This window comes from Mus caroli, unplaced genomic scaffold (genome assembly GCF_978045245.1).
Source record: "Mus caroli unplaced genomic scaffold, Mus_caroli_1 scaffold_14, whole genome shotgun sequence".
Taxonomy (NCBI): domain Eukaryota; kingdom Metazoa; phylum Chordata; class Mammalia; order Rodentia; family Muridae; genus Mus; species Mus caroli.
This window is the reverse complement of record NW_028227269.1, coordinates 69,625,136-69,641,779: the sequence shown is the minus strand read 5'-3', so window position 1 is coordinate 69,641,779 and position 16,644 is coordinate 69,625,136. Positions and strand designations below refer to the sequence as shown.

General features: G+C 39.3%; 1 protein-coding gene across 3 annotated transcripts in view; it reads right to left on the bottom strand.

The window, feature by feature from the left end:
- The window catches only part of Kiaa0586 (KIAA0586 ortholog), a 97,912-nt gene that overhangs the window by 55,953 nt on the left and 25,315 nt on the right, over positions 1-16,644 (bottom strand). For all 3 annotated transcript variants that reach the window (XM_021179051.2, XM_021179052.3, XM_021179049.2), the window contains exons 13-19: positions 15,498-15,722; positions 14,043-14,217; positions 11,487-11,681; positions 7,890-8,077; positions 5,199-5,309; positions 2,375-2,455; positions 220-413 (exon numbers count right to left, since the gene is read on the bottom strand). In XM_021179051.2, the coding sequence (XP_021034710.1) occupies positions 220-413; positions 2,375-2,455; positions 5,199-5,309; positions 7,890-8,077; positions 11,487-11,681; positions 14,043-14,217; positions 15,498-15,722 (1,169 nt within the window). The remainder of the gene's footprint in view (positions 1-219; positions 414-2,374; positions 2,456-5,198; positions 5,310-7,889; positions 8,078-11,486; positions 11,682-14,042; positions 14,218-15,497; positions 15,723-16,644) is intronic.

Here is a 16,644-nt window from a genome sequence, read left to right as displayed (position 1 = left end):
CTAGATTCAGAGGTAAGTAGTTAATTACTTGACACATATTTCCAACATCTGTTCAACACAAACTTATCTTAAGGTTTTCAAAGCTAAGCGTCTACTTGTCTCTGGCTGTACTTATCCCCCAGGACACTACCTTTCATTCTTACTGAATATTCTTCTAAGCCATTTCCATTTTTATCTGCCCTTCTGATTTCATTCACACCAATAGAATTATAAACTTACCACTGAATTAAACTATTTTCCAATGTTTCTTTTCTCTCAATTACTTTATCTAAAATATCAGTAGTGGGGTGGTAAGCAGAAGCTACAGGAGGAAATGAAGGACCGTTATATTTTGAAGGGACAACTTTAACACTTCTGTTAAACTCCAACATTGGTGCAGAGCATTCAGGAATTTCATCACGTTTTTCTTCTTCCTGGTAACCCAATGAAAACAAAACGATTATCTTCAAGTATCTGTTCATGTGGCAAGCATAGACAAAGAACTCAGCTGTATGAATTAACCAACATTCACAAACCAGCCAATAACCCTTTTCCTTAGGTGATGTGACATTAAATATGCCATACACATTACACTTGTCCCAACACAGACATGAGTCAGACAACACTGGAGAACATGTATTTTTCATATTCTGTCCTTTATAAAGTCAGTGTTCAGGCTCTGGGTATGGTTCAATGGTAGAACACTTGTCTACCCTGAGTTTGATTTCACATCACCAGACACAAAACATTAAAAAAAATCAATATTAATTTTGTGTCATCATGAAGCTAGAACACGTGGGGAACACTGAACCTTATGAAATATACAAAATGTATGAGCTCACAAAAAAAAACCCATAACCCCAAACATTTGTTCACCCTGTCAGAACCTGCCATTTACATTTAGTGTATCTTACACATAACTTTCATCATCATATCACATCCCAAGTAATTGCTCTCATTTTTTTTTTTTTTTACTTTTCCTTATGGAAAATGTTACATGTTTAAAAATAAACAAAATAATGCTTAGGTACTACAGGTTTTATATAAATGTCTTGCATGTATCTAGTCCCCAGCTTCAACAATTATCAACTCATGGTCAACTTTGCCACCTAAGTTATCCACCATCCATTTTCTCTTTCATAATCATTGTGACCTAAATTACAGATATAAATTTACCTATAATTAAATAAGCACCTCAAAGTTATCCAGTCTCTTTAAATATCACAGCTCATCAATATCCTGTGAGGAAGAGACCCTTGTCACTCAACCGCAAATCCACTGTGAGTTCTGTAATCGTTTCTTCCACTTGAAAACCCAATTCTATTAAACAGCAGCAACATGTTAGGGCTATGAAGACAAATAGGGATCCTAGCCTCAAAACACTGTACAGCATTCACATGGAGAAACGCATCTCCAACACAAATACAGTGCCTACCTCTGTATGGTCTAAGGATTACATTTTCAAGTATGTGCTAATTCTGTGTGTGTGTGTGTGTGTGTGTGTGTGTGTGAGAGAGAGAGAGAGAGAGAGAGAGAGAGAGAGAGAGTGTGTAAGCATGTGTGTGTGTGTGTGTGTGAGAGAGAGAGAGTGTGTAAGCATGTGTGTGTGTGTGTGTGTGTGTGTGTGTGTGTGTGTGTGAGAGAGAGAGAGAGGGTGTGTAAGCGTGTGTGTGTGTATGTGTGTGTGTGAGAGAGAGAGTGTGTAAGTGTGTTCAGCATGAGAGGTCAGAAGAAGTCGGATCCCCTGCACTGGAGTCACCTCGTGGGTGCTGGGAACTGACCTCAGGTCCTCTGCAGAGCCTCAATCCCTCTTCACTGCTGAGCCATCTCTCCACTCCCTCAGTTTTCATAACAAAGTCAGACTTAGTTTGAAAGTCAAAGAAATGTGAGAAGTATTTTCACTAATGCTGACTGTCTTGTTCATAACATTAAAATAATCTCGTATGTGTCTCCATTTTTCATGTGGTTTATGTTTCCTGTCTTTCTTTCCTGCCTTTTCATAACTGACATCCATACAGAGTTTTCCTTGGACTTCTGACTATTCATAACTTTTTCCCAATGTAAACCTAACTTTGCCTCTGGAAATCAAGAGTTAAATGTAATAGATTGGAGGAAGGGAAGCCGGAGAGATGGCAGCAGCAGGCGTGTTCTGGGTGGGAGACAGTGGGCTAGCATTAAGTTTATGACAACAACAGGACACTACAGGGAAGAAAAACAATTAACAAACTTCATAACCTTTAAAAGAAATTTAAATAAGCGTATTTAAATTTTAAAGTCTATTTAAGTCAAAGTAAAGTCATTTTTCTCAAACTTAGCTGTAATAGTCAAAAGCCATTCAACCCCCTGGAAAAGTCTTTGTAAGGAAATGACTTTCTATGTCTCTAAGCTTTGTTACCTGAATAACATCGATTACTTCATCAAAGTTAGCTCCTGGAAGGGGCACCTCTTCTTCATCCACCTTCATAAAGTCTGGAGTCTAAGGAAACATTTCAGAAAGTTTTATTGCCTTCAATTTTAAAACATATAATTTCTTATATTTTCCCATATACTATAATCTTAATATAGCCCTGCTATTTTAATATTCTGTTCAGAAGTGATTTAATTAGTAAATGAGATACAGGTCAGTCCTCAATCTATTATCCTATCGTTTCAAAAATGATAAAAAATTTATATATATATATATATATATATATATATATATATATATATACTATACACACACACACACATACACACACATACATATATATAAAAAATTGTTGTTGTTGTTATTGTTGCTGTTTTGGTTTTTCAACACGGGGATTCTCTGTATAACCCTGGCTGTCTTGGGACTTGCTCTGTAGACAAGGCTGGTTTAGAACTCAGAGAGATTTGCCTGCCTCTGCTTCCTGAGTGCTAGGATTAAAGACATACGCCCCCACCACCTAGTCAAAAAATATTTTCAATAAAAGTATCTTTTTTAAATTATCAGGGTAAGATGTTTCATACCTCCTAACTCCTGAACTCAGGAACCCGTGGCAGGAAAATTCCTGTAAGTTTAAAGCTAAGAGGGCGGCTATGAGTTCTAAGATAGTCTGGGCTACAGTGAGAGACAAACACAAATACCAGTCTGACATTTAAACTACAGCAACAAATACAACTGTGAAGAAGTTTACATTTTGTGTATACCCACAACGGCATCAAAGCCTCCATGTGGAGGGTCAAAGGCTAATTACAGGTCAGTTTTCTCCTGATATCATGTGGGTCTTAGGGATTAAACTCAGGTCCTAAGGCTTAGGTGCAAGTGCTCTTACCCATTGAGCCCTAACTCCGGACTTCAGTGAAAAATTCAAAGAGCTATCAACAGGCTAGTTTTACACCCTGAAGGAAACACTCCCACATGAAGCTATGTAAGTGTACACATTCATTGACTCACAAAAGACAGAAACAGATTCCGATCATTTTAAAAGTAAATAAAACCAGGGCTCACAAGATGGCTCAGTAGCTGGGCAAGATGGCTTTACCTGGCTTATATTTGTCAACAAGCCAGATGACCCAGTGTGATTCTGAGAACCACATGTTAGGAAAGAACTCCTGAAAGTTGTCTTCTTGACCTCTACATGCACACACCCATGCACATGTATTACACACACACACACACACACTCTCTCTCCCCAAATAAAAATTTTATTCTAAGTTAAAAAGAGACAGATTGGAGTGATGTCTCTCAGGTTATAAGCACTTGTTGCTCTCACAGAGACAGTTTGGTTCACTGCGCCCACACCAGGCAGACACAACTGCCGTAGCTCCAGTTTAAGGGAATCCAGTGCCCTCTGGTTTGTATGGGCACCTGCATGGACTTGATGCATATAAAGCCGCACACAGGCCCCCACATAATTTTAAGAAATGAATAAGTCTTTTAAAAATCTTAATAAAAGTAAAATTATATTCAAGTTCACTATCTAGGCCTTACTATATAAACTCTAATTACTAAAAATGGCATCAAAGTTAGTTCCTGGAAGGGGCACCTCTTCTTGCTGAGAACAATTACACATAATTCAAAATATATTTTTGTTATCATACATGTTCCAATAAACTCCTAAGAAAAACAACATTACTTATAAACAGTTAACTAGTTCGAGTGGGTATGAATTCCACTTAGGATCAATTCTAACACAGTGTTCAGAATCATGAAAGCTTTATGAGCTCGGTCAGCCCTGCTCCCCTTCGACAGGATTTGACTGTGTCAGACCAGGCTGGCTCAAACTCACAGAAATCTTCCTATCTATACCTCCTACATGCTGGGATTAAAGGTGTGAGAACTGTGCCCGACTGAAACTTTGGTTTCTGGTTTGCTTGTTTTCATTCTGAGCTGAGGTCTTGTCATGTAGCCCTTATGTTGCTGACCTCAGATTCACAGACATTTGCCTTATTCTGATATCATGTCCAGCAATTGTTTTTTATTCTTAAAAACTATAAACTCCATGATCAATTTGATATATTAGATATCAGAGATATGTTACAGTGCTATTTTACTGTAATAAAAGTCATATTATCATTATTCAGAAGCAAATTAATACAAGAAAATGTATATTTTTACATGTTAACAACACGATAAAATATATACTACTTATCAGTATTCTAATTCTAACTCTGGATGGGTAAAAACACTTGCAGCCAAGCCAGACAACCTGAGTGTAATCCTTTCACGCGTGCTGGAAGGAAAAACAGACCCCCCATTAGTTGTCCTCTGACCTCCCCATGTGGACTGTGGCATGCACACACGTGCAGGTGCACACGCACATACACACATATACAGACACACACAATAAGTAAATGTATAAAAATTTCACATTCCAATTTATAATTTTCATATAAATCAAATATTACCAAAGACACAGAAATTCTTCACCTGTGAAAGTCTCACAATTACCATGTTACTCCAGAAATTACCATGTCCTGAATCTCATAGCAATGTCTTTAGAAATTTGTAAATAATGTAACCCTCATTTCGATTTTATCATATGCTGAAATTATTGTTACATATTATGACATACACAGCTATGGCTGTAACTCTGTAGAACAGGCTGGCCTCAAACTCACAGACGTCTGACTGCCTTTTGCCTCTCAAGTACTAGGCTTCAAAGTATGAGCTACTGCATCCACTACAATATATTATGATATGATAAGAGCTCTGCATGGAGTAATAGCTAATGATATGAAAGAACTCTGAAACCTACCTGGATCCAGGTGTGTAGTGGAGGGAGAGAGGCTTCTTTGGGACTTGGCGGAGAGGAAGCCCCGTCAGTACTGCTGTAGGAAACGCTATCAATATCCACACTAGGTAATACCTACAACAGAACAGAACATCAGGCTTGCGTTTACCACTATGACTAAGAAACTATCAAAAACAGACAACAAAATATGCCCTTCATATTTTTATTGTCACAGATACTTTGAATTATGAAAGCATATTATACTAAGCATTTAAAGAAAAAACCGATAAAATTCTATCTTAAGATAACTTCACTTCCATGACCTATACTCGTCTCTGTTTCCCACCCGTTAAGCACGTCAAGTGTCCTCAGCCCTGACTTTTCATTGTTTTTAGGTCATAAAACCTCCTCATTCTCCTCCTCCTCCTTCATTTTATTTTAATTTTATTTTATTTATGTTTTGATCATTTGAGACAGGGCTTCTCTGTGTGGCCTTGGTTATCCTGAAACTCATTCTATAGTCCAGGCTAGCTTCAAACTCACAGAGATCTGCCTGTTTCTGCCTCCCAAGCTCTAGGATTAAAAGGAGTGTGCCATTACTACCTAGTCATATCCTGTTTCTTTGCAGACTTTATACCTTTAAATAACTGCATAATATTAAAGGATTTTACATTCCTTATTCAGCCATATTCCTCACTGCCAGTTTTTCCCACTGTTACACCTAGATCCCAATATCTTCATATATGCAGTGTTTTCTTCTCAAACCTTGAGTTACTATATCATATTAGATAGATTTTGATGAACTTCTGGGCCCACAGAGCATGAATATTCAATATTCTTTGTAATTACTGGTAAAATCCTATCCAATTTCTGTTTATGTCCTCAAAAAACATTAATTCTAAGTTTTATCCAACCATCAACTAAAATGAGCAGTTTTACAATAGCAATAATTACATGGGAATATATTATCCTTTTAAAAAAATTTATTATCTTAGCTACAAGCAAAACTTACATCTAATTTCCTTACTCTTAAATATACTTAACCCTCCTGTAGAATCTCATTCATGTACCTGGACAAAATCTGGATTTAGATCTATGTTTTCTTATGACATAAAGAAGTCTTTGTATTTAAAACACACATCCTTTCCTGGGATCTTGCTTTCATTTATTCTCACTGTAGCCCCCCCCCCCTCCTTTGTAAGGTTCTCTGACATACAGAACCTCTGTAAGGTTCTTTGACATATAGAACCTGTAGATTTTAGATGCAACTCTCCTTTTCTTTATTTACTGTATTTAAAGTATCTTCCCCAAAATCCAGAATTTGCTTCAGTTTTAATAAAAGTCAATGAAATTATCTTCAAATGTTTATGGTTTTGTTTTTTATAATTTCAACTGGCCAATTTGGAGCTCATTTGCTACACAGAAAAACTTAAAGCATAAAACTAATCTTTTCTTATGTCATTAAGACAAATACAACACACATTATTTTCCTTATAACAAATCTCTACCATGTTATACATTCTTTCTAAATAATAAGCTATTCTGAAATCCCACTGCACTGGTCTAGTAACCAGCGTGGTGTCTCATAACCTCTGCTGCTTGGCCCTGAACCTGACCTGGGGTTAAGGATGACCTCGAACTCCTGACCTTTCAACCTCTCAAATGTTGGCTCAAATAAGCCACATGCCCAGCTCATAACAAAACTCTTTTCTAAACCCTTTATTCTTCCAGATACCAAAATTACCCGAAAGTTCAAGAAAAAAAAAATCTCATGTTATTTCTAAAAAATAGCATTTCACTAAAATTGCACATTAAATTGGAAAGAACATAAACTTGAATAGTTTTTGTGTATAAAAATGGGTTCTTTCGCTGGGCGTGGTGGCGCATGCCTTTAATCCCAGCACTCGGGAGGCAGAGGCAGGCGGATTTCTGAGTTCTAGGCCAGCCTGGTCTACAAAGTGAGTGCCAGGACAGCCAGGGCTACACAGAGAAACCCTGTCTCTAAAAAAAACCAAAAAAAAAAAAAAAAAAGGGTTCTTTCTGCATTCATTCATGTCCTATGATTGGATAAAGTTTGAAATAATGACTATATTAGTCACACCTTCCATTAACTATTGCTTCTTTTGTTGTATGTTTTGGTTTATTTATTTAGTCACTTATTTATTATTGAGGCAGTGACTCTCTGTGTAGTCCTAACGAGCTGGCTAGAAACTTGCTAGATGGACCAGGCTGGCCTTGAACCTGTGGCAATCTTCCTATGGCTACTTTCTGGGTGCTTAGACTACAGGTATGTATCATCTACTTGTTTGTTTGTTGTTTATGGTATATGAATGCTCTGTCTGTACATACATATGCATGCCAGAAGAGGGCACTGAATCCCATTACAGATGGTTGTGAGCCACCATGTGGTTGCTGGAAATTGAACTCAGGACCTCTGGAAGAACAGCCAGTGCCCTTAACTGCTGAGCCATCTCTCCAGCCCCACATACCTTCTTTTTAAAAGTTAATTATAGCGCATTGTTCATCCATTCCCCACTCTGTGGTATGGACACTGATTTAGGAGGGTAGTTTAAACACTGCAGAGCAAGCATAGAGACACCACATTACCACCAGGTGCACACCAATAAAGCAGTGAAAGCAAGGTCTTCCTAAAGTTCTCATGGCGTAAATGGGTTCCCTGCGCTCTGACGGGTCTGCTCATGCACCCTGGCATACCTGTACAGAGAGCTGGGGAGGGTCCTTCTTCTCTGATTTCATCTCTACAATGGCTACGTTGGGTTTCTTGACTCCAGTGTTCCCTTTTCGAGATGCCGGAGGAATAGAAGTGGTCACAGTCACGGGGCGTGTCTTGTTTACTGTGACTCCAGCAGGTGGTATGGAGTCACTATTGCTTTGGGTTTGTCCTATGAAATGTAGGGCACGGAATGAGTCAGCTGTTTCTAACATAAAAGGAAAAATCAAATTGGCTGCCTGGATCTTTGTGACTGGTCTTGCTCACAAAAGGAAAGAGGCATCTTGCAATTTCCTCGCTCCTCACCACCACGGTCTACACGTGTGCCCACCATGTCAGTCTCTTCATTATTTGTATGCAATTCCGACTTCACATACGCTATCTTAATGCTTAAAATAAAGGTTAGTATCTGCCTACTAGAGCATACTCTATACTGTCAGGTCCCATTTCAAAAGTTCTGCTTGTTTTTTATATTTCAAAGTAAAGACTAAGGAGCTAGACATAGTGGCCCAGAGGGAGGGACAGTCATTTCAAGGACCTCAAAGCCTCAGCCTCATGGGAAAACGGCAAAGCCTTCCCCTGGCAAGGCTGAGGAAAGGTCAAGGGCTGTTCTCCTCCTCCAAGTGGAAATGTAGACAGTGTGTGGAGAAAATGTCCACCGTAGCTCTCTCCTCCCATGTCCCCTGGGTGCATCCTCCCCTACAGAGACGGAGCAAATCAAGATGAACTAAATCTGTCTCCTTGTTTCTCTGTATGTACTAACCCTTCCTCTTTATTGAGGTCTATTCAGTAACCCCAGCCTCTTAGTTCCACTGTATGTAATAAACAGGGAGCCTCCTAGGTGTAGAGGCCTCTGCATCACAGCCCAGCCCACTGGATCTCAGCTTTTCTGTATATCCCCTGTGTCTGTCTTCTCTTCATTCTCTTGCTGGCCCAGTCAGGTTCAAGTCCCTGAGGCTGTGCAAGGACACAGCACATGCCCTTAACTCCAGCACTCAGATGCCTAGGCTACATGGTGATTCAAGGTCAACAACGTCTAGTATGAAACCCTGTCTCACAGACAGACAGACAGACAGACATAGTAGTCTTCATTTATACTAACAACATACTCCCAGAGAAAGAAATCAGGAAAAATATTTCACTCAAAATAACTCCAAAACATTATGTGTTGAGGAATATATTTAACCAAAGAAGTGAAAAGGCTTCTACAACAAAAAACTTCAAGATATTAAAAAGGTAATTATAGAAGATGCTGATGATAGAAAGATATCCTGTGCTCTTGGATTGGCAGAACTAATATTGTAAAAATGACTATTCTACCAAAATTCATTTCAGATTTAAGGCAATAGCTACCCAAATTCCAGTGTCATATTTCACAGGTTGAGAGAAGACAATACAAGAGTTCATTTGTAACTACAAAAGATCATGAATAGACAAAGCAATCCTATGGAGTAAGAACACTATGGAGATATTACTATGGATTGTCCAATCTGAAATTATACTATAGAGACATAGTGATAGAGACAGCCTGATTGATCCTGGCATAAAAATAGACAGGCAAACCAATGGAATAGGAGAGAGGACCCAAAAATAAGATGGCTATGCTCACTTAATTTTTGACAAAGGAGGAAGCAAAAATGTATGTGGAAAAGGATAGCCTGTTCAACAAACAGTTCTGGCAAGGCTGTGTTTCTACAGCAGAAGAATGCAGAATGCAGAAGAATGAAATTAGATCTGTAGTTTTCACTTCATAAAAAAAAAAATCAATTTCAAATGGATCAAAGACTTTAAAACCTGAGACACTGCAACTTCTAGAAGAAGAAAAAAAAAAAAAAAAAACACAGAGAAGATACAATTCAAGACACTGAGGAAAATGTATCTCTTTTTTTTAAAAATGTGCATTAGTGTTTTGCCTGCATGTATGAGGGATTGGATCCTCTGGAACTGGAGTTAGACAGTTGTAAGATGCCATGTGGGTGCTAGGAATTGAACCTGGGTCCTCTAGAAGAGCAGCCTAGTGCTCTTAACCACTGAGCTCTCCAGCCCCCAACAGAACTTTTTCATTAGAGGACCAACCACACAGGAACTAGCCCCAAGCATCAGCACATAGTCTACAGGAAAGTCAAGTTTCTGCTCAGCAAAGGAAACGGTCAGCAGGGCACAGACGGCCCAAGGCCCAGGACATCATCTGTACCAGCTACGCCTCAGACAAAGGGCTGAACTGATATTCAGAATTTACAAAGAATTGTAGAAATTAAATACCAAGGAAATAAAACCGCTAGTCAACAAACAGAAAAATAACTGAATAAAGTTAGAAAGAAAGAAAGAAAGAAAGAAAGAAAGAAAGAAAGAAAGAAAGAAAGAAAGAAAGAAAGGAAGAAAGGGAGAGAAAGAGAGAGCAAGAGATGATCAGTAAATGTTTTTCAAAGCACTCCATATGTCTAGCCATCACTGAAATAAAAACTAAAACTACTTTGGGCACAGACACACACACACACACATATATATACTCACCCATACGTGTGTGTGTGTGTGTGTGTATGCAGATATATTATATATATGTACATATATTATATATATACTATATATCTCCAAGTAGTTTAATTTGTATTTCCATACATATGGACTGGAGAGATGGTTCAGAACTTCAGAGCACTTGCTGCTCTTCTAGAGGACCAGAGTTCAGTTCCTAGAACCCACATTTGCCTACCTACAAAACTCCAATTCCGGGGAACTGAATGCCCTGTGGCCTTCATGAATACCTGAACACACGTGGTGCACATAAACTCACACAGGCACACACACAAACACACAAATAAAAATATAATGTTTTTATGTATTTAGGGTTGAAGGGGCGGCCCAGTGGTTAAGAGCACCTGCTGTTCTTACAGAGAACCTGCGGGTCTGTTCCTAGCATCCAGTCATGTGGTTTTCCTGCCTTGTGCTCTTGAGGAAAGGGATGCTAGGTATGTGATATCATCCAGCAGAGCTGTCCAATTTTTAATATGACTCTTAGAAATCTCACATGAGAAAATAAGCGACCATTTCCCCTAGTGTATATGGTCATCTAGCTTTTACTTATCACAACCTGGTTCAAAAGTACATAACAGTGCTTTAAAGTATCTCTCCTCATGCATGACAATATTAAAACAAACTTGACTTCTTCAATTATTATGTGTCAATGGCATGCCAATCATGTCATCTATAGCAATACACCAAGAGAATACTTCCTGTAAATGAGATTATGGCAAGAACTCACTGTTTAAGAGATCACTGTTAGGGCCGGGCGTGGTGGCGCACGCCTTTAATCCCAGCACTTGGGAGGCAGAGGCAGGCGGATTTCTGAGTTCGAGGCCAGCCTGGTCTACAAAGTGAGTTCCAGGACAGCCAGGGCTATACAGAGAAACCCTGTCTCGAAAAAACCAAAAAAAAAAAAAAGAGATCACTGTTACCCTGCATAACCTACATTCTGAAGCTCTCTCCAGACATAAGAAAGTAGGTGACCGTTATAACTCCTGCTACTGATCACAAGCAATGGACCCCTCCCCCTTCCCTACAGCCACATATTCATTGTTTCTTACCTAAGAGGATTGCCATAGGAATTAGATGACCTTCCAGGGTACCTGAAACAGTAGGCATTTCTCTGCTTGGGCTGAACATATACTGCTGATCAGCATGAGGTAGTGTGGTGATGGGATGCTGTATTTTAGAATCCATTTTCATACGTGATGCAGCATGAAAGTCAGTTTGTGTTCTTGCCGACTTGACTTTAGTGCCTATAATAATCATCATTGGCAGAAATTTAAAATTCAACAACTATCTATTAGCTAGCCACCTAGAAATACAATTGTTTTTCCCAGTAAGACTTCATCCAATTTAATATAGGGTCTCAAGCAGAAATACTACGTAGACCAGAGGTTGGCAAACTTAAATGGCCAGACAGGAATTACTTTGGTCTAACTTAGGCCAGGTGCAACTGTTCAACTCTGGTGACAATCATGAAAACAGTCATGAACAGTAAATGAACCTGGCTATAGTCAATAAAAATTTACTCATTAAAACAGCAGCTAAGGCCGGGCATGGTGGCGCACACTTTTGATCCCAGCACTCGGGAGGCAGAGGCAGGTGGATTCTGAGTTCAAGGCCAGCCTGGTCTACAAAGTGAATTCCAGGACAGCCAGGGCTATACAGAGAAACCCTGTCTCGAAAAGCCAAATAAACAAAAACAAAAAAAACAAAAACAAAAACCAGCAGCTAAGGTGCTGGTGGCGCACGCCTTTAATCCCAGCACTCAGGAAGCAGAGGCAGGAGGATCTCTGAGTTTGAGACCAGCCTGGTCTATGGAGCAAGTTCCAGGGCAGCCAGGGATACATAAAGAAACCTTGCCCAAGGGGAAAAAAAAGAAAAGAAGAGGAGGAGGAGGAAGATGAAGATGAAGAAGAAAGGAAAAAAAACCCAGCAGCTCACCTGTAGACCACAGCTTGTCTGTCCCTGATACACTTGTACAGAGCTACTCTGATATAAGAAAAATGTTGAAGAACATCTCTCTAAACTCACCAACCATCCTTCACAATACGAGAAAGTTAAAGGTCCTTTTTTAGAACAGGATTTCCCCCAACCCCACTTCTCTCAGTATACCTTTGCTTGTTCTATATTCTGAATAATCAGCCCTTATCCTTTGAAAGTATGCACAATTAATCTAATTCTATATACTTGCTTAGAATTTATGGAAGTTAGTATATATTTTTTAATCTGTTTTATGTAGATCCATATAGACATTATACTCTAAATTATCAAAATCTTAAAAGTTTGTCAGGTATGATGGTCCAGCGGAAGGAGGCAGAGGCAGGAAGACTGCTGTAAGCCTGAGGCCAGCCAGGGGTACACTACAGAAAGTCCTTTCTTTAGAAAAACAAAATTGAGGGTTGGAAAGATGACTCAGTGGCTGACAGTGACTGCTGCTCTCCCAGAGGACCTGAGTCTGATTCCCAGCACTCACAACCCAACCACCTGCAGTTACAGCTCCAGTGGATCAGATGTCCTCTGCTGGCTTCCATGGGCACACACACACATAAGTGAAAATAAAAATAAATCTTAAAAACAAAACAAAAAACAGCCAGATCTTGGGGTACACACCATTTAAGTTCAGCACTTGGAAGCCAGAGACAGGCAAATCTATGAGTTCAAGGCCAGAGTGATCTACATATTGAGTTTCAGGACAGCCAGGACTACAAAAACAGATCTGGTTTCAAAAAACAGACAAAACAACAACAACAAAAACCAAATTAACAAGTAAACAGAAGAGAACTTAAAGTCTGTATTACCTGTGTCTCTAGAGAAGATGGACGTCTCTCCCAGAGGGGAGAAACGGCAGGTCCCAGGCTTGGGGATGAAGGGCCCACTGGCTCTCACTGACTGTTACCTTAAAAGGCTTATTGGGGATCTGACAGTGTTGTAAAGTTGTTGTTTTGGAAAGGCTTTCAAATCTCCAAATACAATTTTAACAATAAATCCAGTATTTAAGAAAAATATTAGGGCAAACATCTTAATTTGCATGCCTTTAAAAATAGTATCTGTAGGGTTTACAGGTAAGTGGATCATCAACCTGATCAGCCAGCATTTATAAAGGAAGAAGGCCTGAGCGACTGCCTGCCACAGCTCCACCTCTAGAAGGGAAAGGAAGTGGCTTGGTATCCACCAGCTACCTGTTAGCTTACTAACTTCAGAGACTTGGTATCCGCTAGCTACCTGTTAGTGAAGCTTACTAACTTCAGAGAAGGACAAAAAAATTGAAAATGTAACCAAAATTAACAGACTTATTATTTAACTAAATCATATTCAAATATATCAAAGAAATGGCTGGCATGAGTCAAAACACATAATAATAAAATGTTCTTATTTAATTAAAAACCAACAAAAATTGATCGTTTTTATTGGCGAAGACATTTTGGTAGCAAACCACAAAAATGCCCACAAACACTGTTCCCTGGCAGATAACGGTACTGAAGCTCTGCTCTTCTTCCTCCCGCTCCTCCTCATCAGACACTGAGCGCTGTGCACAGATAACGAACATAAAGCCATGCTATGCACTAAGCCTCTCTGTAAACGGTGCAGTGACAGACACTGAACTTCCTTACCTTTCACTAGCTCTATTACCCTTGGCCTCTGTGGCTTGGCCTTAGGAGACGGAGAACTGAATCTGAGATATGGTCCTTTCTTAAGAGTGCTGCGGTGGCCCTGATAAACCGGCTTCCCATATATCTGTAACATATAGTCCTCGTCTTGCAACGTTGTGGTTGACTTCAAGAGGCCCTACCAATGCAAAACATGTTACAATTACTGTAAAAATATTAAAATCTTCCACCTAGGAAACATAAAAGGTTTTACATTACTATGCATATTCTCCGTTCCTAAAGTAATGTTTAAATACATTTTACATAATTATTATGTTTAAATACAATAAACAGTCTTTAAATGACTTTATATAACTCCCAGCTCCACTTTCAATCAAAATGCCAGAGAAATGGATTGGAGAGATGGCTCAGTGATTAAGAACACTGGCTGCTCTTCCAGAGGTATTGAGTTCAATTTCCAGCAACCACATGGCAGCTCACAACGATCTATAACTGTAGTCCTATGGGATCCGATGCCCTCTTCTGGTGTGCAGACATATATGCAGGAAAAAAAAGGGCATGAATAAATAAATAAGTAAATCTCAAAATGTCACAGAAAGGAAGCATTTATCAAGCACTAGAGCCAAGCATTAAATTAAACATTTCTTTGTTTGATAATCCATGCTTACTTGGCCTTAAAAATCATTAATGCTGGGTTAGAATGGTAAAGAAAATCCCTCCAAATACCTAGTACTGTGTCGACAACTCATTAGGCATTAAATGTAATTTTTTAGGTCTAAACCAGAACATACACAGAATGATGGAACATGATTTTCAGTAAAATGAATCTAATAACAGACAGTTGATAATCTCTAGGCCAGTGGTTCTCAGTCTTCCTAACACTGTGACCTTTAAGACAGCTCCTCATCTCGTGGTGACCCCTAAACATAAATTTATTTTGTTGCGACTTCATAACTGTAATTTTGCTGTTATGAATTGTCTCAGCCCACAGGTTGAGAAGCACGGCTTTGGACATAGTACACATACTGTGATTCACAGTCTTAGCTCTAAGTCAGGCATGCTGCTATGCCTGGTCTAGCTTCCCAGCTTCCTTAAAGGATACGGTGGGAAAACTGCTAGGGTTTGAGGTTAGCCTGGGCAAATATGAGAATCTGTCTCCTGAGCAACCAAAAGCCAAAAATAAAAGAACAAAAACACACCAAGAGGCCTTCGGAGGAGGCAAGTACAGATTTTATGTAGGTTTCTACACTACAGGTCCAAAATCTTACACAGTAGATGGTATAAATCTAGTCTAGGTTTGTACAGCTCTTCATAGTTTAAAATTCCTCATAGTCACGTCATTATTTCTATCTTTTAGGAAATGATATACTGTGGCATCTAAACACAAGGTGGGAGAGGCTCTCCCTTCGTCCCTGTGTCCCTGTCTTTCTGAGGGCCTGAGGCAGGCGTGTTCCTTACACTCCTCTCTTTCTGTGGGCCGGAGGCAGGCAAGTTCCTCACAGGTGGACTTGTAAACTGCTCCTGGGTTTGCTTTTGATAATGGCTTCTTGGAATTACAGATCTGTTCACCGTTTTGTCTTGGTTATTGGCTTTAATATCTCTACTCATAGTTAGAGCTTTCTTGCTCCTTTGATTCTTTGGATCAAATCTCTTTTGTTCATAATCTTTTCTCATGAGTTCATCCTAAGGCAAAGAAAATTAAAATTACTTAAGCCAAAACAAATCATAATGCTTTCAACACTAACAAATATTGAAATTTACTTACTATATTGTTTAGTTCTTCAAAATGCTTTAAAAATAAAGAATATTAGCTTATACATGAAAAAACACTTTCTGGAAAAATGAACAAAAAACTAAAGGACTGGAGGCGGAGCAGTGCATGCCTGCAACTCCTGAACATAGGAGCCAGGGGAAGCTCCAGCTGGAGGGCAGCATGGGCTACACAGAGAGATCCTGGCTCATAAACAGAAGTGAACAAAGCAATCCTAAAACTAAAATCCTAGCACGTTATGAGCACCCAGAGGAGGAGGCAGCATGGGAGGAAATCAGCACCACGGTTTCGTGCCTTCAGGTGCCTGAATTACAAGCAGTTAGTAACGTTAGAGGAAGAAACTTAAATAAGCACATAATTCATAATGAAACTGAGGTGACATATGTAAACTTAAATTATTTGAATATTTAAATAAGCATATTTACATGGGATTAACAGTGATGAAGACATATTCTGCTCACTGGCATACAGCAACAGGTCACTTCATCTTTTTATTTGGTAAGTTATGTAGTGACTAGTGTTAATTCCTTACAAATGCATTATATACGCACCCGTGTGCGTGCGTGAGTGCGTGTGCGTGTGTGTGCGTGTGTGTGTGTAAAACAATGCTGAATCACTTTTTGTGCTCATGGCTGTGGAAGCTGAGCCGACACTTCCCTTGCTATTGCCATGAGTAAATATGCGAGCACACTGGAGGAAAGCAACTGCCTTGCACTCCAAGACAAAAGTAACTGTGACCTTGCCTAGCTCTACACCTTCAAACACACAAAAACGTAAGATCTGATGTCTGTCTGAAGATATGCTGCACTCGTCATGGATGTAAGAAAGATTTCC